The sequence below is a fragment of the Nyctibius grandis genome, chromosome 6, assembly GCF_013368605.1.
Source record: "Nyctibius grandis isolate bNycGra1 chromosome 6, bNycGra1.pri, whole genome shotgun sequence".
NCBI lineage: Eukaryota > Metazoa > Chordata > Aves > Nyctibiiformes > Nyctibiidae > Nyctibius > Nyctibius grandis.
The window spans coordinates 41673301-41701043 of record NC_090663.1 but is presented as its reverse complement, the minus strand read 5'-3'; the positions used below and the strand labels follow the sequence as shown (position 1 = coordinate 41701043).

The 27743-nt window shown below is 39.8% G+C and overlaps 1 protein-coding gene across 3 annotated transcripts; it reads right to left on the bottom strand.

The window, feature by feature from the left end:
- Positions 1-396: 396 nt before the first annotated feature.
- On the bottom strand, positions 397-27076 carry AGA (aspartylglucosaminidase). Of its 3 annotated transcripts, none has more exons than XR_011048467.1 (10): positions 26908-27076; positions 24976-25129; positions 24213-24325; positions 17543-17655; positions 16452-16566; positions 14362-14437; positions 13428-13535; positions 11169-11302; positions 10115-10335; positions 397-493 (listed from the first exon to the last, which is right to left on the bottom strand). XR_011048467.1 is itself a non-coding variant. In XM_068404119.1 (9 exons), the coding sequence occupies exons 1-9, from the start codon at positions 27068-27070 to the stop codon at positions 10235-10237; spliced, it is 1077 nt and encodes a 358-aa protein (XP_068260220.1). In that variant the 5' UTR covers positions 27071-27076; the 3' UTR covers positions 6488-10234. The 3 variants fall into 3 exon arrangements, 1 of the variants encoding a protein (XP_068260220.1); XR_011048468.1 differs by lacking the exon at positions 397-493 and adding an exon at positions 6488-8399; XM_068404119.1 differs by lacking the exon at positions 397-493 and having other exon boundaries at positions 6488-10335.
- Between the last annotated feature and the right edge of the window lie 667 nt (positions 27077-27743).

Below are 27743 nucleotides of genomic sequence, written 5' to 3'. Positions count from 1 at the left end.
ACTCCATACAGCAGCTTTCCACTTCCGATGCTTTCCTACAAGACGGCAGGATCCATCGGTGAACAGGGCATACTGCTTCTCATCCTCTGGTAGTTCATTATATGGTGGGGCTTCTTCAGCACGTGTCACCTCCTTTTCTGGTGGCATTCCGAAGTCTTTGCCTTCTGGCCAGTCTATGATCACTTCTAAGATTCCTGGGCAATTAGGGTTTCCTATTCGAGCCCTCTGGGTAATTAATGCAATCCATTTACTCCATGTAGCATCAGTTGCATGATGGGTAGTGGGAACCTTACCCTTGAACATCCAGCCTAGTACTGGTAATCGAGGTGCCAGGAGAAGTTGTGCTTCAGTACCGATTACCTCTGAAGCAGCTCTAACTCCTTCATATGCTGCCAGTATCTCTTTTTCGGTTGGGGTGTAATCATTAACAGAATCAGCTAAAGGACACCTGGAGCGTGCAGATGAAGTCGCTGCTACTGATTCGCGATTAAAGCTGCCCATCATTGTGTCATAGAGATAAGAGATCGGAATATTAACTGCCCAGTTTATCACAGCATAAATCAGTATCAAACCCCATACCAAAACAATACATTTCGACCAGCGCCCACTGCTAAACTGCATGTAAACATTCATAAGAAGCAAGCAGTAACACAGTGCCCACGGCAGGTAAGGCATCATTGCAATACTCAACTGTGAAAGAAACTCTATAAAAAGATGAGATAACACAGCATTCAAAAATGACATCACCATTTTCACTATCTGTTTTAATTTCCAACCCCTCGTAAATCTCAAAGGAAGAAATCTGTTACTCTCTCAGCTGAGCTCTCCGGGTCTTCTCCCACCAGAGCCAGGATTCAACTTATCAGAGCAACCTGTTGGAGCTTCTCTCAAGCCCCACGTTGGGCGCCAATAAATCTGTCACAGTTTAAAGCTGGGCCAGCTATTAAACCTGTGGCAGACGCTCTGTTAACACTCCCCCCCCACCCCACCCCAAAGGGAAAGGGAAAAGGGAGAGAGACTTAGGGGTTAGAAAGTTAAAACAGTTTTAATAAACTATAATAATGAAAAAAAAGTATAATAATAATAATAATAGAAATAATCAAATATATACAAATATATACAAAACCAAGATCGAGAGCTTGAAAATCCTCCTCAGGCAGAATTGCTCCCCCAGCATGGGCAAAGGCAAAAATGCAGTAGCTCCCCCTGCCATCACACCTGCAGGCTTTTAACCGGAGAATTGGCAAAGCTGGTACCAATCAGTGGAAGACAGGAGGGCCCCTCCCTCCTGGGCCCCACCTCCAGGAGGCAGTGGGTTAGTGATAAATAGGAAAGTGAGAATGACATGTATGGATGGAATACCTCATTGGTCAATCTTGGGTCACCTGCCCTGTCTGCTCCTCCCTGCAGGTGCGACCCCCCTTCAGCTCTTCACTCATAAGCAGTGAGGAATTTAGCAGTGACCTTGGTTTCTCTAAGACTAATTGGCCTGGTTTGGGCCAAACCAGGACAACTCTGAAAGAGACGATTTTTCAAATTAAGTTACAGCGTTATAACTCTATTCTTGAATGTGATTGGAGATGTTATCTTAGCTCCACTGGCACTTGTCTCTTGCCTAAACCTCTTTGTGATTCAGTAACCAGACATCTCTGTGACAGAAACCCCCAAGAGTCCAATATAGCAGTCTGTCCAAAAGACAGTGGTGTTAACACAAAGCACACCTCACGGCAACTTTCAACTTTTCAAATTCACATTTCAACCAAGAGAAAGCCATCAGAAAAAGGCTGTATGGAGACCCTGTGCTTTCCCATCCTGAAGATGGGAACCCTACGGTAAATAAATATTTCCACGATAGAAGACAGAATACGGGGAACGTGACAATAGCCTGTTGATGAGAATGCTGCCTGTAGTGGAGTCCTGGATTCAAATCCTGATTTCTTATGTGTCTTGCTAAATTTTACTGGGGAGAAATAGTAGGATGGGCAACTAGCTTGAGGGTTGAATCATGAAACCTGCAGAGAAACAGGCACCTTACTTCAGTCTGCAGGAAAATTTTGAAGTGTCTGCTTTTACTAATCTAAGTATGTGCTGTCACCAGCTGGATTTCTGTACTACTCAGTGCCCTATTGCATATTCCTGCAGTCTACCTTGTGTTGGTATTAGCAGCTGGTCGGCTGTATGGTAAAACAGAACAGCTTGCTTACTCATGCTCTGAAAAAAGGAAAAAAAGATTCGTTTTCAGCCAGACCAGCAAGCTGCATAATCACCAGAACCAATTGCGTAACTGAAGAGAGAATGCATACTGGGGGATGTGAGTAGTACCACCCCTTTCAGGGCAGCAAAATCTTTATCCAGCTGAAACCATACTCCAGAGAGGGACAAAGCTTAAAACATAACCTTGTCTTCAGCACTTCACTATTAGCTAATTGTTCTTTGTTCGGTATAGTTGCTTTTTGTGGATTTTATTACCACTGCTATAACTATGAGCCTAGGAGTTCAATTCACAGGAATGAGGATGGCATTATATACATACCTGAGGGATTTGATGCATACCCCCCCAGCAAACAGCTGCAGTCAAATTGCCCTGGAGCTGTTCGGTACTGCTTTTTGATCAGAAGTTATGAACCCCACAGCAGAGCCAGTCGAATGGGGTGCAGGCATCTGCTATTCTGAGTGCAAAGTACAGATGGAGGTCAGAGAGATTAAACTGCTGGGTTTGGCATGAAGCTGGTTTGGGTGAATGCATACACTCTGGTCTGCCAGTCCTGGGACAGGCACAGTAACCTCCAGCAAAGAGATACAGTGGGCAGGGAGGAGAAGTAGCACTGCAGAAATCAGTTAAAGGCTGTTAACATCCATCCTTAAGCCCATGCAGCAAAGTAATGTTACCCCCTAAAGACCCATTTTGTGGGGCTAGCACTTTCACTAAGCAGTAACAAAAACTGTCATAACTCTTGCTGAGAAGTGAGATCACACGACTTTTCATGCTGACAGATTCATACGAATGGATAAAGATTGAATTTGAATAGTTACAGTTCGTTAACACTGCAGCTACTCCAATGTAATTTATTTTCTACTTTATAACAGACAAATTAGTCTTCAGTAACAACCAAATTAGCAAAACACACTTGACTGCATATGAATTAGACCTGTTTATACTACTTTTTACAATCACCCTTTTAATCTATAATGCCTTACTTCATCTAGTACTATAAATCCTTCAGAAAAAAATTTACATAGATAAAGAATTGATTACGGAACAAAAGTAGGAAACTGTCCATACTGTGTTGCTCCTCAATGCTCAGGAAAAGTGCTGCAGATAAAAATATTAATTTATTGGAAGTTTCAGTTCCTTTACAGTTTTCCACGTATTAGCCTACCAACTCAATCTTCATCCTCACAGTTGATCTATGATAATTTGCCTTGGAATTTTTCTCATAACAATGAATATCCAGGAGTAGCATTAAGCTAGCGGCACAACCATTTTTTTTTCAAATAGCCTGTCACATTGTATTTATTAAATAACAACATATACCATATCAAGCATCTACTTATGAACCATAAGCATTCATGACCTAGCTAAGTATAATCTTAATTCTGCAGTACTGCGATACTGGAATCTACTGTGATACTGCTTCTTGGTTTGAGTATCTCCTCTCTCAACCCTCAAAAATGCAACTTCTGTAGCCAGCATTTAAATCACTAACTCGCTATTACTTAATTCAGGACAATACAGTATTATCTATTATTTTTGTATTTACAAACACAAAAAACCTCCACCTTAATTCCCCCCTCTCCCTCACAAAAAAAAGTAGACAGTAGGCTTTTCAAACATCAAGAAAAATGATTAACTGCTTGAAGAATTATGGCACCATTAAGAAGTCTTAACATCCAGCACTTGGATCCTCCCCGCCAACTACTACTTGGCAAAATAATAATCCAAGACAGTCTACATCACACATGAAGTAAACTTCAGAAAGAAAATTAACCAACAGTGGAACCTGGATGGGTATAGTCAGAATGTGTCAAGAAAGCTGTTATAATGACACAGGTCTGCTGATAGCAACAAGAAAGCAAATTAATATGGAGAAAACATTTATAAAACAACAAACTACACATTTGAAGAAAGTATAAAGTATCATTAATGGCAGAAGAACAGGAAAAAAACCCACCAGTATTCTTCTGATTTCAGAGGTGGGAGGCAGGAAAAGGAGCATGCGTATACATGGAAGAAGGCTTTAGACAGGCCAGAGAGTACTTTAAAAATTGCTATAGTTTGTAGCAAGTATACGCAATGTATCTATTTAGTTTGGAGGTGATTTTGTGAAATTTTTGTGAAATGGTTTCAACAGTATGTGATACTAGCCCTTAGCAAAAGTCATCCTAAAATCTACTTTAAGCCTCAGATGAAATTACTTTTGCATGGGGCAGAAGTGAGGGGTGGGAAGGGGTGTATAAGAATTTGGGTGACAAGTGAAAACAACTTGCCTAAAAACCTTGTTCATCCCACAGAGGTGAAGAGGATCTAATTTATCAAGGTCCTGTGCAACAACAGAGAACCTATACAGCAATTTAAATGAAAGCTATGAGTAAAATGAATGTGGTAACATAGCCTGTGGAAAATAACATAAAGGCAAACATTCTTCAGACTTTCAAAGAATAAAACATCCAGATCCTAAAATTCTATGTGAAAGAAACTTAGTTTACATTTCCCATTTCAGTTTTGCAATTACAAGCCAATTTAATATTATGGTTGCTTAATATAATATGAAATACTCCTGTAAAATGTAAATTTCTGTATGGAAATATGTAATTTCATTTCTTTTACACGAAATTAATCAGTAAGAAAAAATGTACAAAAATCTGTCAGTTTGACAAAAAGCTCATCTGTAACTGAGACCATATATATTTGTGAATTCAAGTTACTAAACCTTCAACAGAGAAGCATCTTAAACATTTTGATCTTGTAACAACGAAAACAAAAAATTAAAGTGTCAAAGTCAGAGTATCAGAGGGCATTCTTCCTGTTCAGTTACCCTGACATTTTACAAAGACTAAATACAGTCTGCACATGCAGTCGGAAGATCAGACTAAAGTGGAGACTCTTTCACAAAAAGCCTTTCTCCTGTTGGGAGGGTTATGTTCTATAACAATCTCTGTATTCCTGTCTTGGAAAAGTAACAACTTCAGGTTCTTCCCATCTGTACATAAGAATATTCAAATACACCAAGGCCACTGGATTTCTTGCTAAACTGGATTTCTTATTCCTTAGAATCTATAAATGACAAATGCTAAGAAAGTAGAAATATAAAATGCAACCCAACTTCACAACTACATTCAAGTGGCAGAGCTCACTGCTTTTTACATTTTACACAGCACCAGCAATCAAAATAATACTTTTGCAACAAACAGAATTAGAGCTGAAATGTACTTTGGAGTCCGCCTGGAAAGTATGCGAAGGGTGAAAACAAGACACTTCCCATTCATCTAACACATGAAAGTTTTTTCCAGGCAGAGCTCTGAAATCACCATTTCTAACCAATAAAACCCCCTGACTTTTACTTCACAATTGTTTCTGTAAAACTCTACCTGGGAGAAGTATAATCAAAATCTTTTATTTCAAAGATTTTTCCCTATCCTACTAGAAAAAAAAAAATCACCAAGAACAGGAATTCCCTGAACAACCAGCACACTTTGAAGTTGCTATTGCTTTTATTTCACAGACTACCACCTGCCACTGTAAGCATATCAGCCAATTGGACCAAGAGATCATTGTACCAGCAGGTGTATTTACCTACATTGATTCCAGCTGTCAGGGGGGAAAAAAAGAGAATGAAAACACAGCAAATATTGTTAAATGCACAAACATCTAAAAATGTTTGCTGCATCACACAGCAGTTCAAACAATAATAACAAAGCTAGTCATAACATCCCAAGATTCTGCCACATCTGCTCCATGGACATTTCAGTGATGTTCTTTTGCTGTAAATTTAATTGAACTTATGTAGAGCAACGAACAGACCCCCCAGTGAGAACATGTGTAGTTCAGTGCTTAATGTACAACATACTACTTGTATATTAGAGCTGAAGTAAATTTAACTGTATCACTGATGTTTCCTCACACACACAGACTACAGAAAATAGAACTGATATGCTACAGGTATTCTCTGTTTCAAAACAAGAATGAACAGAGTTGTTAATGAGTTACAACAGTCATTCAATAACTGAACCCAAACAACAAATGCTAAAAGAATTTCTAACTTAAAAAGCAATCAGCACTGCTGTTGTTTTTACCCTGTGAAAATAGATTCACTCCGGTTTATATAGTATTACTTGCAGATTCCATCTGAAAGACCAGCCTTGAATTCTCTGATAATCTGAATTTCCCCATTGAGGCAGTTACAGATGAAAAGACATATTTCACTGGTAACCTACAAACAGTGAAATGACAGGGAAGTTTTCTTCAATAAGTGCATACAAAGCATAGTCAGGGTTCACACAGATTGCTTTATTAAAGAACAATTCAGTGCATGCAAAAATATGGCATATTTTGGCTTTATTAGTCATACCATTAAGCTAAGATTCTGTCTACATTGGATGAAGCGATAATTTGGTAAGAAGTTTTAGAAATAGAAAAAAGCAGGCTAGCTAGAAGCTACTGAACTGAAAACAGTTGGACTTAAAAAAAAAACCACAATTTACAGACAGGATGCGTTCAACCCTACCACTAACTTGCAAATACTCATATTCTGTGTAGGTTTTTTCTGCGTTTTGAAGTAAAAGTTCAAGAGTAAAAACTTAAAAACACAAAATTCCTTGAAGTCAGAAACAGTAAGATTTTTTTTTTTTACAGCCACAGCAGAAACTGTCATAGTTTTTGCTTACTTTTGGGCAAGGGTTTGTACTTGTAAAAAGCCTTCTTAAAAAAACCTCGTATGTCTGCTAAGCATAAGAGAACAGCACTACTACTAACAACCTTTAAAGAAATATTTTTAATACAAAATACTAAGCAAATTATTTTTTAAATTCAGAATTCTGTCCATAACATCAGAACGGCATATGTATAAATATTATAATTTAATATACTGTCAAATTAACAATATATTAAAATAGTTTACACAAACTAACCTTTTCATTTATGATAACTAATTCAGCACAACAAAGCAACCTACATTATTAAACCACATGTATTAGTACATGTGTCTCATGGAGACAAGTTCATGTGCAGATGAGCTGACTATGCAGTAAGTCCCTGCACTGCCCCCTCCCTGGCAGTGTTTAAGGCCAGATTGGATGAGGCTTTGAGCAACCTGGTCTAGTGGGAAGGTATCCCTGCCTGTGGCAGAGGGGTTGGCACTAGATGATCTTTAAGGTCCTTTCCAACCCAAACCATTCTATGATTCTATGAAGTCAGAATTGTAACTTAGTGATTTCAGGTACACTGTTTTAGAGTGCTCATGATCTTTCAGCATGGGCATTCATAGCCTCTAGAGGCGTACACTAGCTACCACAGAGTGGCTTAAGCACACTAGAATGCAAACCATGGATGTTCCCAACCTCTCTCAAAAAAGAATCCTGGTGGATTCAGCTGCAGCAGTTTGAGACATTACCACTCAGCTGCCAGTACTGAAACTTCTACGTTCACAATCCACAATGCTATCTCCAAAGTAACAATCATTGGGATTTTATTAATCTATTTGCACTTGACTGCCTGAGTTATCTGAAGATACAGTAGCCATGGCAGAAGGGCTGTAGGAAGGACAGGTAGAAAGCTTACCTCAAACCACTGCAGGTATATTCAGTTAAGAGCTTCTTTGACTAAAGCTTGTTGTTGCCTACAGTGAACTCTGTGCTACGATATGCTCTAAAGTTCCAGTGACAGAAGTGAATCACCAAATAAATTACTTTGTTGATGAAGTTCAACAGGAGGCCATCAATATGGCTATTCTAGTTTGAATGTTTTTTTCCAACTTTCAAAGATACCAACTCAGAACATAAGGCAACAATCATTGTAACACACAGTACTCAAGCATCTAAACAACCTTACTTATAAATGATACATTAAGGTGTGCTTTTATTACCCAATGATTTTATTCAAGTAAACAAAGAATAATTAAAATGTTTATGACAAGACATGCTCATTCTACTTGCTCCCCCCTTTTAACTTTTCCTAGCTCAAGTTTAGCAAAGATTCAATCAAATGATCAGCAAGCCACCAAATTAAGAAAACAATCAAAGAGATCTTCAAATAGCTATGGAACAATCCTCAAGATGCTGAAGTTCTATTACAAATGAATCCTGGTATCTCTAGACACAGAAAGTAACAAACCCAGCTTCATCCGCTGTAGGTAAGTGTCATGCTCTATGTATGCAACCACTCCTTTGCAGGGGTACATGTGCTACAGGAAACAGCAAGCACGCAGCATATTAGTGACAAGGAAATCACTGTGATTAAGATTCATAACTTAACTTCCACTACAAAAAAAAGGTGACAGGAAGATTTCCACCTGTCTTCTCATCCAGTTAAAGTTAATGCAATACTCCATGAAGGCTTGTACTACCAGGGATGCATGGATGTCCCCTCTATTCAAACGTATACTCAGCTGTTGTGAAACAAGTTAGAAAGGTCCACAAGGAGATGCTCCTTCTCTCTTAATTAAAGCTTTGAAATCTCCACTAGTATTCAAAACCCCTTCCTTGCTTGTCAGCACTTACATGCAATTTTCTTTTCAAAAGAAAAGAAAACTTGGACTAAATCTTAGAAAGACCATTAAATATTCTCAAAATAAATCTCCTGTAGAGACAGAGCCGCTCCTTTCCCTTTATTCCAAATTTCTGCCAAATCTGTTTTTAAATGACAAAGTGAAGGCTCTGTTCAATGTTTACTATTCATCACTTTTGGCTACTTAGTTCTTATGAAAACAGACTAGAAGAGCCATTAGACACTTGGTCTCTTTGCATGTTTATGATCACCTGTGTCCACTTTATGAGCTCTCTTTGAAAGTTTTTCTTCCAGTGACCAAAGCTCTACTTTCCCCAAAAAGCAGGTGAAACTTGGCATTACTGGGAAGTAAATATACAACAGATAACTTTTTGCAGTATTTAGAACCACAGTTTGATTGTCAGGTTTGCGAAAGTCTAAAAATTGAGTTGGGATGTAAGGTAATGCCTACTACATTCATGACTTCAGAGACCTCAGTAGTGAAGCACATTAATTTCAGCCACTTAGATGTAGATTTTTAAATGGATGAATTGCCTATGCTAACTGTGAAAGTGTCAGCACTAACTATAATTTTGCAACTAGGTTCACTTCCCTTAAACTGCACAGAGTTTGTGTCCTGGTTTGGACTAGGACTTTTCAGTTAAGTTTCCTCTAAGTGACTTTACTTCCTGAAGTGGACTACAAGGTCTCTTGCCATGGGAACTAGAGTCCCTGCTGGGTCTCTTGTCCCACAGAGGAAGGGGCTGTAGAGTGCCACACCTGTGGGGAGGGGCGGACAGGACAGGTGACCCGAACTGACCCACGAGGTATTCCATCCCACCCACATCATCCTCAGTATAAAGCTGAGGGACCACGAGGGTCGTGCTCTCTTCCTCTATGGCCAACATCCTGGGAGGACTCTGCCTGCGCTCCTGCCGTCGTTCCTGAACCGGGTTCCCGCCTGCTGCTGCGTGTGCTTCGGGACTGCCTGGCACCTGGCCCTGCAGCATCAGCGGTGACGTGGTCGTCATCAGCGCAGGGGGAGCTCAGTAGCGGTTTTGTACATAGTTCATTATTTATTATACTCTTTCCTTTCCTTGTTATTGTTTATTAAAACTATTTTAACTTTCCAACCCGTCTCTCTCCCTTTCCTCTTTTCCTTCCCCCTGGGGAAGGAGGAGGTTAACAGAGAGCATCTACAATCCGTTTAACCGCCCACCCAGCCTTAAATGGTGACAGTCAGTTTTTTAAACCTCACTCTAGATTACAGTACCAGTCTACAATCATTTAGAAATAAGTTACCAAGATAATCACATTAAGAAACTACAGATTAAGCTTAGCTGCACTACACAATGCCATAATGAAGTAGAAGATATTAAAAACAGTGAAGTAGTAGCTGCACCATCAACATACCTTTGTACTTGTTCACATGATTATGCAACAGTGAAAATAAACAACTATTTTAAAAAGTAGTATCTGGGGAACCTTAGCAGTTTCCTCCTCTAAGTCTGTATGTTAATAGGACAAAAGAAGTTAAAAGCAATCTACTACTTGCTCAGTTGGCTGACTTAGCAGAGGGCTAGAAACCATGAAGTGAAACTGAGTGAATCCTGGAATTCTATTACATGCAGCACCTAGGAAAGAAAGAAAAAAAAATAGTATAATTTGCTACATTTAGGATTAGTGTCTTTGTCATTGTACTTTATCATCTAAAGACCCAGTTACTAATTCTACTACAATGGTGTAATTATTCTTTTACAATCTGTTTAACCCAAGACATCTTGAAAGTATTTAATATTTAAGTAAAAATACAGCGCTACTGACTGCTGTAGTACAAATAATGCCCTTATAATATAATTCGAAACAGTTAACGTAGGTTAGGAAAATCTCTGTCTTTCAATCCTGATTAACTTCATGAGTTCCTCTAACACTAATCTCTTAAACACAGAACTATGGGAAATATGAGATCAAAGAACAGCAATAAGCAGTGTAACTAAATAAGCCACGATTATCAAATTTTGTTTCCTACTGATCTAAGAGTTCACTAATGAGATGCCTGGCACAATGACTGATCTTAGATTACTTTGAAGCTATGCTTAACATTCACATTCTCCCTGCCTTATGCCATATCTAGGGGAGGCATAAGCATTCGTTTTTAAAACCTTCAAATTAATCATACACAGTCCAGGAAAACACATGAAGGTTGTAAATATTTTTGATTTTTACTAAGACTTGCATAAATTTTGTGAAAGTAAGACATCATAATGCAGAGAAAAAATTAAAACATCTCAAGTCCACACTAGTACACAGTTGCCCTGCTAACCAGTATTTGATATTATGAATGGCCAGTATTGCTGCAGTGTTCAAAGAATAATTAAAGACTTCTGCTTTAAAATCTACCTTTGGTTTTGTACTTCTGTGACCTAGCTAGGGTCAACAAGCTTTGTCTGTTAAGCAAAATACATACCATAACTTCCAGTTGTATTGGCACATATAACAGCACCAAAGAACTTTGGAGCATACTTCTGGATTCTGGAAATAACCTTCTGACAGGCTACTGTTGGGTCTGTTCCCATCCTCATATACTCCACAGCTTGATAACTGAAAAAAAACAAGCCCACACCCAGTTAGCCATACTCAGGTTATATATTCTAAAATACCATTGAGAGATCTTGATTTCTTTGAATAATGGAAACACATGATAAATAATCTTTAGCCAAACTTCATATTGGCAAATATTACTCAAGTTCTACATGAAAAGTGATTAGAAACAGGACTAAAACAGACTGCAAGCTGTCATCTATGCCAACTATCATTCTAAGGCAGGACCAAGCCTGGGATAACTCTCTGATCATCTGCAGTAGAAGAGGCTAAGCAACAGATAAGTTAAAGAACTGCAAAGAAGCACTTACAGAGATAGTGGCTTTTATTTTTCATTGCATGATTAAGTTTGACAGTACAAGTTATTACTGGTTTTCAAAAAGGCCAATGTCAAGATAATTTTTTGAAGAAAACTGACATTACTGATAAATTATTGATTTCAGTATGCATTAAAAAAATCTTTCAGAAAAAACTTAGGTTTCTGAAAACCTCAAAACTGACATTTTCTTCATTTCATGAATATGAAGGTACAATGTTTTGATCAAGACTTTGAGCCACTTTCAAATTTTTTGCAAGCCAATTTAAAGAAATTGTTACTCTAAATGAAAGAGTAACCAAAATGAACTTCCTTTGTATCAACAGTATCATTAGACAAATGACTATATGGGCATTGCTTGAGATGAATCAGTTGCATTTCCAAAATGTCCTCAGAAGCAAAAAATTACTTTTGTTGTCATTTTCTTTCAGAACCTGATGATTAAAAGATAACACATAATAAAACTTACAAGCAAACAACACTAGATTGTTTTGATGAAAGATTAATATACCAAGACCAACTCTTGTTACAGCAAGACTCATCTACAGATAGCATTAACTACAGATGTTATCAAAGTCGCACAGAAGAGAACTTCCCTTGCATTTTGAGACTACCTATTATCTTTGATTTACTCTAACAATCAAATAGGTTCAAGTTATCTAAAGATAACTATCTGAATATAAAGCTATATTTCACAGGGGTCTCTTCACTAATCAAAAACTCAGATGTTACTATCTCAAAGGCGGCGGACAGAAAAGATTAGCAATTTTGCCCTTTATTTGACACTTCACTTTTGGCAAGTCAATTCTATTCTTTGTTTTCATGTGGGAATATCTAAATAACATGAAATTCAGAAAGATCTGTATCTACAAGGGACCTGTGATTAACCATCTAATATGAGTTGTTTTCTAAAACCTGTTGATGCCAATACAAAATGTTTTAAGCATTACAGCCAAATCCTTCAGGCTGCTAAACTGTAATGTAAGCTTTTATTGATTAACCTCAAAGTGGAGCTCAACTCACTACCACTGTTAGTATCTGATGCCTCAGGATAATTCATGAAGTTGTCAATTGCCTTTTATTTCAAGACTGGCTTGGATGGAATGGCTTGAAACTCATTGAGGACATTTGTAAATACGCAAGAGCTAGTAGGCATTCATAACTGCCAGAGTTTCAGAAAAAGCGCTCGAGTAATACGAAGGCCACTGCTGTATATTCCTTCAAGCATCAGTGCCCCTTATGTTCAGCACAGACCTCCATAACTCACTCCTGCTGAGACCAACCCACAAGAACAACTGTCAAGACTCAGTGATGAAAACAGCCATGTTTTACGCAGGTTATGCAACCACGATGACAGCACTAAACCACCTCTTCCATTTTCAAATTAGACGCAATTACATAGGATTGTTAAAGTCACACCTCCCACCCCCCTGAGTGATCCGAGACTCACCCCTCATCCTTTCTACAATTTTTGACACTTATTTCCCATACAACAGAACACTTTGGAGGAGAAAGCTCATCAGCTCTGTTAAAAAGCGTGCAGGTTGGGAATATACTCATAACCTGCTGCCTGTTGGCTCACAGCTTGGCAGTATTAAGGGATCTGTCATCAAGATATTTAAGAAGTCACTTCTTTCAAGACAGATCACAAAGATGACTCGATTCTGCTACTGTTCTTTCCCCTTCCATTCCCTCCTTTACTCCCACTTCAGCAGCTGGTAAGTCAGACTGTCTTTTTAATCAATTACTTCATTTGCCGAGTTCACATTCTGCTAGAGAAAGCTAGCAAAGTCTGCCCTAAGGACAAACCTGGGTAAGAAGCGCATCATGATGTCGCCATCCCCAGTAGCTGCAGCTCCTCCGACTGTACTATCCGCATAGGATCCTGCTCCAGCTATCGGAGAATCTCCTACACGGCTGTAGTGAACAATGGCAAAAAATAAAAAAAAAGGAAACTATAGAAAACTGTAATTTATTAATTCCAGTGGGATTGCATTAATGTTATAGCTCTTGGCCCGATATTGGCAAGTTCTTACAACTTGGGCACACTTTTAACTTTGTCAACCTTACTGCCTCCAGCTGGGTGAGCGTTAAACCCACAGGGGAACAGAACAGGTAAAGAGGTCACTCCACTGCAGTCAGAAGTCTTGTCTTAAAGCTAACAATAAAAGTGATCAGTGATAACCTGACTGACTTGAGGCTTTATTCACCTTCAATGCACAACTCTTTGTTCTTATACTGACTATAGTTAGGGCAGTAAGGTTTAGCCAGTGGGCAACAGTAAGGAGCTGGGGACATCAGTATGTTCAATAACTTCTTGCTAAATCCAGAAATTGTCTGACTTGGTTGACAGACAAGATTCCTTACTGGGTAGAAAAAGATCTCAAAGACAAAGAAGCAGAGCCCCAGGCCTGTATTATGTACACTTCTTTGGAGACTGTGCACGTCTCCGAAATGCTTATTTGTCTCTGGTGCCTTGCCTTACAAGTTGCCTCACAACTGTGCCAGTTATTTGTGTCTCTGGATGGTGAATTAAGCAAGCTGAAAAACAAGCATTCCCTCAAACAAACACAAATCACCTTACAAATGAATCAGTTTCTCAGTATTAGGATTTATGGCAGTGCCCAGAAACAAGCAAGGCCATTTTGTGATCATAGCAGTCTAAAACTTATAACCTTTAGATAAGCTTAACAAAGGAAATGAGGTGGGAAAAAAGCTTTTTGGTAAAACCAGAGATACTAACCCTGGAATTTTGTGGACCGCACCGTTACTAGATGTCCCAGAAGCAACGGTTCCGCTCCCACCGATTACAACCATACCTAAAATTTTCAACAGGAACGAAACATTCAGAAACACTCCCAACAAATTTATTAAATTGGCACTATGGTTGTCAAACAGAATCACAATACCCACACTATTCAAATTACTGATATCCTGAAATACAGAAAAGTCGTACTCTTAAAGAAAACAAGTTATTTCTAGAACACATTTGGAAACTTTTTGGATGTATCACAAGAGCTCAAAAAGGAATGTAAAATAGTGAGTGCCACACTGTTCAGAGCTGTACATAACTGCTGCACAAGCAGCCACTGTCTCCTGATATACACCTACGCTAACCAGTAGAGAACAAGCACCTAGTGTCACCACATCCTGCACCAGTACCAGCAGAACAACGAAGTTTGGAAATTATAAATGGTGCTTGAGGAAGATTAAAAAAAATTCAGAAGGATGAGCTTAAATTTGGCAGAAGGTGAAATATTGCCTACCAAAGTAACAAGAATTACATGACAGGCAATCAAATGTGTGGATGAGCCTACTCCTTGCTAATTTTGTGCTGGTAAGAAAGCCACTGCCTCATATTAGAGAAGCTTACATTGCCACTTGGAACAGGACTTGGGATCAGCTGCTTCTCCATAGAGCAACACTTTGCCTCTCTAAGAGAGGGCAGGAGTTGCTGCTGGCATCAAAGTCCAGCACAAAGTGAGAGCTAAGAAGTAGAATTCAGAGAGCTGAATTCTGGTTCTCCGACCTCACTAAGCAGTACCTCCTTCTCATAGAAAAGTTTCCTGACCAGCAGAAGCTAAAAACATAGAGGCACTGACTCTATGGCCACCGTTAGCCTCGGCAAAAAGACTGGAAGGGCATCAGTTCCTACCAACTTCCTAAATGCTTTCTGAATGAAGACTCTTCTCAAAATGTCAAGGAGACTTTTCATATATAAAACAATGGGGTGGGAGAACTTGAAGTACAAATACTAGTGCCACCTTTTACTACAAAAAGGACTTAGGACTACCTCATGATATACCAGTTCCTGAATTGTATTGAGCAGACTCCCCACTCATCCTGACACTCCACAGTTTCTGAGTTTTCTAGCACATACTGAAGACTCTATATCCCAGTAAAGCAAGTTACCTATCAACTTAAGAATTTGGTAGGTTGCCTGACTTCTGTAGAACATTAATTGGTTATTAGTAGGGTGGACTGGAAGCAAATAAGAAAGATTCACTCTTGAAACAAGTTCTTAATTTTTGGTATTGCAAATACTGTCAGGCTTGAAGTTCTGAATTGCTAAACTGAGAAAAATTGAGTCTAAACCAAAAAGTGCAAGTCTCAAGACTACAAAGTATAAAGCTTTAAAAGACATGAATCTGTAACTGCTCCAGTCCTTTGATCTACATATTAATCAGTTTCTAGTCTTAGCAATTAACAGCTCTCAATCAGTAAACTCTTAGAAGTTTTTGGGACTACTACTGCTAACCTGTTTTAAGCATAGTAGTTTCTGTAAAAATTTATTTAGTCAAAAATGAAAGCAAGCTTTATTTTATAAGTTTAAGGACTGTTCAACAAACATTGCTTTTCGTTGGCAATGGGAATGTTTACTCATTTCTTCCACCACCGCAAAGCCCTTTAAGTTGGTCTGACAGCTACAGGGGATACTTGACCGAAGTAACCATAATCAAGATAAAAATAATTATTTTTAAACTTGATCAGTTTTCTAAGAATCCATAGCTGCCCAAGCAATTTTGCCAAGGTATCTGAGGGAAAAGCAGATGAACAAATAGCTAAGGGCAAAAAATTAAGCAAGTGGCTGTGCAGTCAGTGCACTGGGAAAGAAAAAACAAACAAACAAACAAACAAACAAAAAAAAAACCACAACAAAGCCAAAACCTGCTTTCAGGCACTACATCCTAACTCATAAGTAACAGAATCTTGAAACCACTATAAAGAGGAAATAATACCTATATGAAATACTTTCTTTAAACTCAGTATGATTTAATCTGTAGGGCAATGAGAAAAAAAAAGATCAATATCAGAGTTACCAAAAGTTGTTACCAATAGTATCATGATTATGAACACTTCTTTGTGAGATGGTCTGTTCTTCTTTACAAGTTACTTTTTCAGGCCGTTTGTATGGTCCACAGGATTTTGAAGAGTCTGGTACCACATTCTGTAATTAATTTGTGATTTGCATGAATAATGTATTATACCTCATTACAGATAAATTTAAAAATACTACAGTCAATAGCTATAATCTACTACACAGGTATCAGATGCCCAATACTTAAATTATACACCTGTATTGAAATCCTGCAAGTTGTTTTGCTTAAAGAATAAAGATTGACTTCTGGTCTTATATGGTAAAAAGTTTTTCCTACTAGAAAGTTACGTTGTTCAAACTAAAGATTCTTCTTTGCTCAGTTAACTGGTAAAAAAAAATGCTCATTCTTTGGCAAAATGAAGAAAATTTTCAAGCTAAAAAAACAACTAGATGAACTGAGCTTGTTCTAATGGTTCTAATGTCAAGTCAAGATATTGTCAAGTCAGTATCATAGTCAAGATATTTTCCCAACTGAAAAACAAAACATGTACAGAATTAAAATGGTTCAGCAATGCAGCATTTCATATCCAAGAAACAATGAAGACAGTGTACAAACGTGTAAAAATCTGCAACACCAACCCCAAAACAAAAAAAAACCCAAATAAACCAACCTCACCACAACAGGCAAGTTTAACTGACAGCTGCACTAATCTCATGCATTCACAGGTCTGCATAAAGCATCTTTTGAGGACCAACTGCTACCATATGATTTTCTTTCAGAAATTTATACGTGCATCAAAAAAATCCACTCACTGCTTTGTTTAATTTGAGAAGTCCTGACCAAATTTAGAGCTAAAAAAAATAATTCCCACATCAAAATGCTACTGCAGCAAGGTCAAAACTAGCAGAACCTAAGAAAAAAAAAAGAGATAAACGTATACTCTTCCCAAGTCTACCAAATGCTTGGTAATTCCAAGTTTTTTCTGTTTAATAAGCAAAACTTTTTCTTCACATGTAAAGCACTTCAATATAAGCTGAAAGGAAGAGGCAATGCTGCATTACTGACTTTCTAAAGCCCCCCTTCACCACCACCACTGCACTATACCTTCCAGTAGTTTGGCTGACAGCTTTGATTAAGCCACTCTGAATACACGGAAAGAGATTTTTGGGTAGTTAAATCTTCATATGGAAACCCCATTCTTACAGCAAACAGGGATGCTTGAAAAGCAACAACAAAACAAAAAACATTAACTTATTCACATTCTTCTACATTTTATGGTAATGTATTCATGTCATGTTATCCAGAAATTCTACATTCTCTATGGAGATGAGAAATATATCTTCAGGGAGCAGTAGCAGCCATTATAGTGACGTACGACTGCAGTAACAAACTCTTCCTTCACTGGCAATATCAAATTTCCTCAATTCACTATAACTATGTTAACACATACAAGTTTTACCATCGAAAGAGAAACAAATTCAACTCTGTTCATCAACTGGACACAAATAACCTGGAGCAAGAGTGGCTTGGGGTTATACAAATTTTTAAATGAATGATACAAATAGTAGTATGTTTTCCTTAAAAAGCTACTCTTTTACAAAACATAAGTAACATAGGGGCACAACATTTGCCACTAAAACTCTGATACTTCCAGAAATCAATTCACCAGCTTACATTATATTACACTTCTTCCATGCAGCTTTAAAAGTGACTGCTTCCTTGTTTTGAAAATTAATACAGTATGTGTCAAGGGAGCAAAAGAAATACCAACACAAGCAATGAAAGAATGCTGCACTACTAAGAATGGCTTTTATAGTTAGGGAAAGGGAAAAGAAAAAAGATCAACTGTTCTTTCATGTTTTAGTTGTAGATATCTTTGATATTACCTAGTAACAGATACTGTTGCTAGATTCAGATGCTTGAACAATTTATATTACCAATCCTTGATAATAATATGTCACTATAATACATAGCTGAACAAGTTTCTCCAGTCTAAGAATTAAGAAAAGCCTTCAATTATTTCTGGACAGCTTTTCTTTCTTAAAACTGACACACTTAAAATCTCTTTACACTCAGAGCAAAAGAAAACTGACAGCTTCAATTAAACAGATATTTATTTTCCCATTTCTAGAACAAACAGGCAGGGGATTTTGTTTTTTTTTTTTTTTATTGTGGGTTTGTTGGTTTTTTTATGGTAAAATTGTACTTGTACATGTCTGTCAGTCATTCTTTCATGACTTTTGAAGCCTTGTTTCTATTCCAGGAAGCAGAGCTGGTCATTTTCACTCTCTGAACTTTTTACTTGGATTCTTGTTCTAAGTATTGCTAGGACAAAAAGGGAAAAGGTCACAGGAACACTGTGATTATGAAACTTTTCTATCTATTGGAGACAAACCTGCAAAGTTCTTGGCAGATGATTCTTTATTCAAAATTATTCTTTTTTCCCTCACTTGTAATCATTCTGTACTCAGTGTCCCTCACCAGACTCAGTTCTACATTGGTATACATGGCTTTTATTGCTAGTTTTCTATGACCTTTCCTAAAGAAATCAGGCAATGAATGGAGAAAGCAGCTCTTTTAACACTGCAAGAACTGATCAGCACGGTGATCTGTATCTGCTCAACAAAAGCTACACCAACTCATTTTTATGTACACCACTGTCATTATAAACCTTAGCTGTAAAAACACACCAGCTTTGGTTATATTCTGGCTTACATCTACAACAGCAAGAGTAAAAGAAGGCATCAGGTTTGACTTCCATGAGCTTTTTGTTCAAGATAGATTTTTTTATCACCACCACACGGTCATCCTCTTCACTGCGTATGGCTCAAGCTTTCATCACAGCTTGCGATTAGCTAAAAATTGTTCACATGTAACTCACAGGATCAGCTTCCTCATGCAATATGATACAATGATTTCTTCACTTCCCCAATGTGAATTATTCTCAAAGCCTCCTTTTGCATGTCTTTTTTGGGGGGCATAATAATGCAATTTATTAAATTTTCATTTACTGGATGAAAATGGTGCAACAATCTGACTTCAGACTTTAAAGGTTATCCAATTTTAATTATTTTGTTTACTAGATAATTATTTCATTGTTCACAGCCTCTGACTCAACTTCTCATTTCCAGATCTAGAACCTGCTGACTCACACTATCAGACATTTTTAATTTACTAGTTCTGCTTGTGTGTTTTTTTTTTTTTCCCCACACTGAAAATACTGAAAAGGAAATAATTTCCAAAAGAGATAAAAGCACAGGTACAGACATTCTTGGAAGTTAAAAGACTAGCAATTCTTTTAATTTTATCAATAATCAGAGGCATGGCTATTTTAAACAACACATGCTGAAGGGACAACACAGCAGAGCATAAGCAATCTAGGTTTCTGGAGAGCATCGATAACTTCCTGACACAAGTGACAGAAGTGCCAACACGGAGAGCTGCTCTGCTGGACCTCATACCTACAAACAAGGGCGGGCTTGTTGGTGATGTGAAGGTTGAAGGCAGCCTTCACTGCACGGACCATGATATGGTGGGATTCAGGATCCTGACAGGGGGGAGCAGGGCAAAAAGCAAGATGACAAGCCTGGGCTTCAAGAGAACAGAATTTGGCCTCTGCAGGGATCTGCTTGAAAAAGTCCCATGAGCCCTGGAGGGAAGAGGGGTCTGAGAAAGTTGGCTAATATTCAAGGATCACCTCCAACAGCACTTGCTCAACAGCAGTCTATCCCAATGAGCAGGAAGCCAGGCAAAAATGCCAGGAGGCTTGCATGAATGAACAAGGAGCTCCTGGCAAACTCAAAGATAAAATAGGAGTATACAAAAGGTGGAAGCAGGGACAGGTGAACTGAGAGGAATATAGAGACACTGTCTGAGCATGCAGATATGAGGTTAGGAAAGCCAAAGCCCACCTGAAGTTGACTCTGGCAAGGGATGTCAAAGGCAACAAGAAGGGCTTCTATAAATACCTAAATAGCAAAAGGAAGACTAAGGAAAACATGAGCACGCTGTGGGCTGGGGCAGGAGCCCTGGTGACACAGGGCATGGAAAAGGCTGATGTATTGAATACCCTATTCACCTCATTCTTTACTAGTAAAACCAGCTTTCAGAAATCCAAGGCCCTGGAGATCAGGGGGAAAGTCTAGAGCAAGAAAGACTTACCCTTGGTTGAAGAGGATCGGGTTAGGGAACACTTCAGCAACTTGGACATACACAAATCCATGGGCTGTGATGGGATGTAACCACGAGTGCTGAGAGACCTCACTGATGTCATTGCAAGATCACTCTCATTTATCTTCAAACTATAATGGTGACTGGGAGAAATGCCTGAACACCAGCGAAAAACAACTGCCACTCCTGTCTTCAAAAAGGGCAAGAAGTAGGACCTAGGGAACTACAGGCCAGTCAGCCTCACCTCGATCACTGAGAAGATGATGGAACAACTAATGCTGGAAACCATTTCCAAGCACATGAATGACAAGAAGGTGATTGGGAGTAGTCAGCATGGCTTCACAAAAGGAAGTCATGCTTGACCTGCCTGATAACCATCTATGGCAAAACAACTGGCTTGGTAGATGAGGGAAGAGCAATGGATATTGTCTACTTTGACTTACATAAGACTTTTGACATTGTCTCCCATAAGATCCTCATAGAGAAGCTGATGAATGATTGGCTGGATGAGCAGTGATGTGGACTGGAAACTGCCTGAAGGGCTTAGCTCAGAGGGTGGTGATCAGTGGTATGAAGTCTAGTTGGAACCAGTAACTAGTGGTGTACCCCTGGGGTCAATACAGGGTCCAATACTGTCCAACATCTTCATTAATGACCTGGATGATTGGGCAGAGTGTACCCTCAGCAAATTCTGCAGATGACATAAAACTGGGAGGAGTGGCTGAAGCACCAGGGCGTTATGCTGGCATTCAGAGTGACCTTGACAAGCTAGAGAAACAGGCTGCTAGGAACCTCATGCAGTTCAACAAAGAGAAGTGTGAAGTTCTGCACCTGGGGAGAAACAAACCCATGCACCAGTACATGCTGGGGCCACCCAGTGGTAAAGCAGTTTGGCAGGAGAAGACCTGGTTCTGAGGGGCAGCAAGCTGAATGTCAGCCAGCAATATGCCCTTGCAGCAAAGGCAGATAATGGTGCAGGTTGGGCTCCAGCATTAGGAGAAGTGCTGCTAGCAGGTGGAGGGAGCTGATCCTTCCCCTCTCCTCAGCACTGGGGAGGCCATACCTGGAGTACTGTGTCCAGTTCTGGGCTCCCCTATACAAGAGACACATGGACATACTGCAGACAGTCTAGCAAAGGGCCACAAAGACCATTAAGGGACTTAAACATTTCTCCTATGACGAAAGGCTGAGAGAGCTGGGACTGTTCAGCCTGGAGAAAAGGAAGCTCAGTGGGTATATCATCAGTGTGTAAAAATATCTGAAGGGAGGGTGTAAAGACAATCGAGCCAGGCCCTTTTTGGTGGTGCCTAGTGACAGGAAAAGAGGCAATGGGCACAAACTGAAACACAAGAGGTTCCCTCTGAACAGCAGGGAACACTTCTATACTCTGAGGGTGACCAAGTTGCCCAGAGGTTGTGGAGTCTTCTTCCTTAGAGATATTCAAAAGCCACTGGGACATGGTCCTGGACAAGCAGCTCTAGGTGGCCCTACTTGAGCACAGGTGTTGAACCAGAAGACCTCAAGTCCCTGCCAACCTCAGCCATTCTGTGATTCTGTAATACATCCTCTTCCTTAAGTTCTCTATGTACCAAAGATTTTAAAATACCTAAACTTCAATTTCTTGAGTCAAAGTAAACAGAACTGTGAAGACTATTCAGGTGTCACGGCACTCTAACAGATTCCGTCAGTGTTTTTAATGCTGAAAACAAAAATATCGTGTTACTTTCATTAAAACTTTACTGCCAGGAACAATGTACAGCTCACACATTTAAAAATGATCAACTAAACAAAATTAATGCGTGCCACAGCTTGCCTCCTCCTCTCTAGTGTCAACCACTCATAGAAATGAAAATTTAGGAGACAGGCAGACTTTTCTGGATCATATCACTAAATATATTCAAATAAAAGTGCAGTTCAGTTATTTGGAAAAAAATAAGGAATAACCTCAGCAATTTTGCATCTTGAATAAAAAAAGTCTGCAGAGACTATATATATACATTTTTATGAACAGATTTTACTATTCTAGCTAGCTTTTCTGGTGAAAATGTAAATATTTTTTTATTTAGAAAATAAACTGTCATTTCCTTCACATGCTGATTTGAAGGGCCAAATGTATTCTGAAGCTTTAGCTCTATTTTCTCTTTATCAATCTTCACCTGGCAAAGATAACTAGTTTCCTTTATCCAAGTTACTATTTCCACAGAAAATACATTCCTTCACAAGAAGTGTTACTCTTTCTCAATTTTTCCACTGCTTTGATTCATTCACTAACATTTATCACCATCTCCAATTTTTACTCAGATATATCTTCAGCTTTCCTGTCTTTCTTTTGCCCCTACTGCTAGACAGTTTCTTCTGAGGAATTTCTCAATGACAGCAAGGACTCAGCGTAACAGCCTTGTCCACAGGACTCCATTACGCAAAGAGCTATCTTCTTAGGCTGGAAAATACATTTTAAATCAGCACTTTAATTCTTCCATTTCTTCATCTCCCTTATCTCTTCTGCTCATTCTACCAACCAAAAGTTAAAAATGTTTTGATAGCTACCAGTGATAGGGAAAGGAGTATTATGAGCATTTCTTGCTCCTCTGTTTAACATCTGGCCAATTTCTTTTTTAGCATCACCTGTCAAATCTCTTACCAAAGGCACTTGTAACCTAATCACAGCCAACTGCTCAAATTAAATAGAATCTGCAAATCTCTCTCTTTTCAGACCTTCTGTCACACACTGTCCTCACCTCCCTCTATTGCCCTATTTTAGTCCATCAAAAAACTGCTATTGCACTTATTTCTCTATCATTCTGTACACACTCTGTATACTTCAAGAATCTTTTATCTTTTCTTATCAATTTCAAAGCACTTGACTCACCCTTAATGCTCAGATGTCAATTTCCACACTTATCTCCACACTTCTTTCTGAGCAGGCATATACATTTTAAAAGTCCTTAACTGTGAGCCAAGTAACCTTCCACTCACTACTCATATACCTCCCTGGAATGCACATCTCTTTTGAAACCAGTATTATTCTAACAGCAGCAGCTTATATTTTAAAAGCTCAACTACTCCTCCAGTTTGCTGTCGCTCTCTTGTTGTGCCTAGGAGTACAGCCCCAATGTAATTTTTTACATTTGTCACTAATATGTTTAAACTATGAAATACAGTAAATGTGCTCAATATATACTAAAATAGTAAAATGTAACTGTAGTGTCTATTAATTCTGTCATTCCTCAGAAAAAAGTAACTCCATGGTTTTAAATGAAATGTTTACATCTAACAGCTTCTGTAGTGTCTCCTATCAAATAATCTTTGAAACCTTTGATATCAGTGATATTAGCAGAGCCTTGGGATTACAAGTTAATATTTGCAGTTAAAATTGGTGGAAGGACCATAAAATTGTATTTTTCTTTTCATGTCCAAATAATGGACTAAAACCTATTTCACACACACGTAATAAGAGAATAAACACTTCTGAACTATTTGACTAGATTCATTTGACTGTCAGGGAATCCTTCCACCTGTATTACAAAGATTAATATATGATAATTTTATCAGGAAGTGTTTTAAGAAGAGGGTTTGACTTGGAAACAGTTAAAGGAATAATTACCTGACTCTCCCACTAATAATGTATGCTTAGTGTATTCAATGACCTTTCGCGCTACACCAATTGCATTTTTCACATGTCTGAGATCCGCAACTGCCCCAACTTCCATAGTGTTGCTGGAAACAAGAAATATTTAAAACTTATTAAAAATACAAGAATAATTGTACATTTTTTATTAGACAAAAATCTGTTCTCATCTGAATTAGAAAGCTTGCTCCTTCAACATATTGCTTTAATTGTTCTCTGCCATAAACAAATGGCACCACACTAGTAGGGAAAAACTTCATACATGTATTCCTTTCACAGGCATGGGGATGTTCCTCAAGTAACAATAAATCCATCCACAGTAATATTTTCACCAGAGTAACTATTTTGTTACATAAACTCATAACATGAACCACACACTTGCAATTACTTTTTAATCAGGACAGCTTTAAATGGTAAATAAAGTATAGAAGACAATTGCTCCAGAAGTGAAATATTTACGGAATGAATGTAAAGGGAAAACTTACAATACTACAAGCCATGTGCTTTGCAAATGCTGTATCTAGAGCTGGATTACTGTGCTACATGTAAAGATTCAATATCAAACATGCTTAGCTACTCTTCCACCAATTAGATAAGTATTTTTCCTAGTTCCACAAGCTAACATATAAGTTGTCCCACAGTCAGCCCTAAACCAACAAGATCTCTGTAGCAACTGTTACATTAAATTGGCTAAAAATTACAGGGATCAACCTTTTTTTTCTCCATGTAGTTTTCTTACCCATCCATGATCATTGCATCCAGTGTTGTTTCTCCACTTTCATCTGGGCTTCCTCCATATCCCACACTCCCATCACATTGGTCAATCTCACACTGACCACAGCCTCTCTCAACCGCATCCAGCTCAGAACCTCCCGACTGTAATACTCTCCAAGCTGTAATCAACACAGACAATTAAATGTCACCAGTGAAAACAGTCTCCACTGCTACTTTAAAGAATGTTTAAAGATGGGCATGATGAAGATGCACTATATAAGTGGATACCAAAAGTAAACTATAACTTATAGGTGAAATTAAGTCAAAATATATCCAACAGAATGTAAAGCATTACTTTTCCAAATACTGTTTTTCTTGCATATCTAATTAGTGTTTCTGAATGAGAAATCAAGCTTTTTTTCTGACTAGGAAGCTGTTATTTACTAACAACCATCACAACTTCTACATATTAAATAACCTCCTCTGCCCAAAACCAGCCATTACTTTATCACTGTTTATTTAAAGCCTTTTGGGGGGAGGGAAAGGGGGAAGCAAAACTTTTATCTCAAAAAAAAAAAAAGTTATAACAAGCCACCCTCAAAAGCTTCATATGAGAATACTAAGTGTCCAGCTGCAGAATAAAAAGATCTAAACCACCCAGTGATCTAAACTTACATCAGTAACTACATAAGACCAAAAAGAAAGTGGAAATGATATACAAGAAACTACAGTCTCCACATTCTCCTGTTCAACTCTTATAGTCTTCTATTCTTTAGGATCTAGCTGACAGTGGAGTTTTGTAAGACATTACAGATGTGCCAAATGACATGACGAATAAACTGTGCCTGAAGGCTCTGCACACACGACATTTCACAAGGTTGGACCTCAGGCAAGATTTTCCAAGAAGCCTGAGCTTGCTGCCATTGACAGCTGCAATCCTGCTTCCTTCTCCTTGTGTTGGCTCTGTGCTCCATCACCTGCCAGAGCCAGCAGAAGCATGTAGCCCAGGTCTTTTTGGCAGAAGTAAACTATTACACTGTTTCAACCATCTAAAGAAGCCTCATCTTCACCAATGCTGTATGCAACTGCCTGAAACTGCCTGCACCAAGGAAAAAGTAAGACTTCATACCTAGCATCCAACTCCACATATGCTTGTCTTTATTATAAACTTCAGTGTGAGGAGTATTGCTCCAATTCCTATTACCTTTATTGCTGTGAGCAGCCTGAACACAAGCTTTCAAAAGCTGCAAAGCAAGGGCCTTGCAGTTCTCATGACTGTATCTCACTTCTGACTTATACAAGGCTTTATATATGTTAAAATATATGTTAAAAACATATATATGTTTATATATGTTAAAAACATTCTTTCCACATTCTTTCAACCTAGCTTTTCCACGGCTCATAACCAGCCCCTTTATTTTGTTTAAACGCATTTTTCCCAACCTTGAAAGTTAAACCATTTGCTTGCCGTCTCAGGCGACACCAGGGCTCAGCGACAGAGCACCACCAACGCAAACCCCAGCTCAGGGGCTGGGCCCCTTCCCATACGAAGGTAACCCGGCACCCCGACGCCCGGCCCGGGGCCAAGCTCCCCCGAGATCCGACGCCGGCCCCTCGCACACCCGCAGAGAGGCACCGCTCGGAGTCTCCGTGCCGGTACCGTGGCTCGCTCTGACCCATGGCGGGGGCAGAGCGGGCAGGAGGGAGCCCGGGCCCGCTACAGCCAGGGCCGTTTATGGGAAGCAGGGCCACAGCCCGCTTCTTCTTGCCACACGGCCATGCCTAAGGAACTTATTTTGGTTTTATGCCAACACCAGCAGCCAGAGCCTCCCGCCAGCCCCTCGGCAGAAGGGCACAGCAGGAGGACGAGGAAGCGATCGGCACGGCACGGCACGGCACGGCACGGCACGGCACGGCACGGCCCTACCCCACCCGGACCGGTCCCCCGCCGGGGCACCTGTCTCTGCGGCCCTCCTAAACGCCCAGGTGTTGATGACTACAGGCAGGGCAGCGGCTGAGGCGGCGCCCGCCAGCTGCAGCACGACGACCAAGAAAGGCGCGACCAGCCCCCGCCGCCGGCCCCCGCCGCGTCCCGCCGCCACGGCCGCCACAGCCACCATCGCCACCCGGCCCGGCCCGGCCCGGCCCGGCCCCTACCGCGCTGCCACGAACCAGGCGCCTGCGATGGCGCATGCGCACACGGCACGGCCGCGGCGGAGCGATACGGCCGCTGGCGGTTATAGAGCTGCAGGGAGGGGAGCGCAGCCGAGCCGAGAGCTGTCCTTGAGCCTATAGAGTGGGGGGGCGGCGGTGGCGGGCGGCAGCGGCCTGGCAGCTGCCCCGTGTGCAGAGCCCGGGGCCTGCTGTGGGCCTACTGAGGGACGTTTTTGTGGCGAGGAAAAGCCTAAATGCCTCCCAGCAAAGGCCAAGGCCCAGTGCAGATTAAAATAAAATTTATATTTATTGTATGTCTGGATGTGTGTTAAAACCAGCCTCCCAGTGTGGAAGTCACAAGTCGATTAAATTACGGGTGCTGGAGTGTCAGGGATGAGCTGCGGCGGTGGGGATGGGGCTGCGCGGTGGGGTGCTAGGAGGGACCCTGAGCTGGGCTGGCCCTGCGGTGGCAGGGCTGTGGGGTAGGGGAACATCAGGTAAAGTGTGCTCAAAAGCAGTCTCTCTGTATGCTCATGAGATTCACATGCAGCATCTTTATGTGCCGCCTTGTTAACACGTGTGTTTTTGTCAAAAGTGTCTTAATGGCACAGAGATGTTTCTGCGAAGGGGCATTTTGGG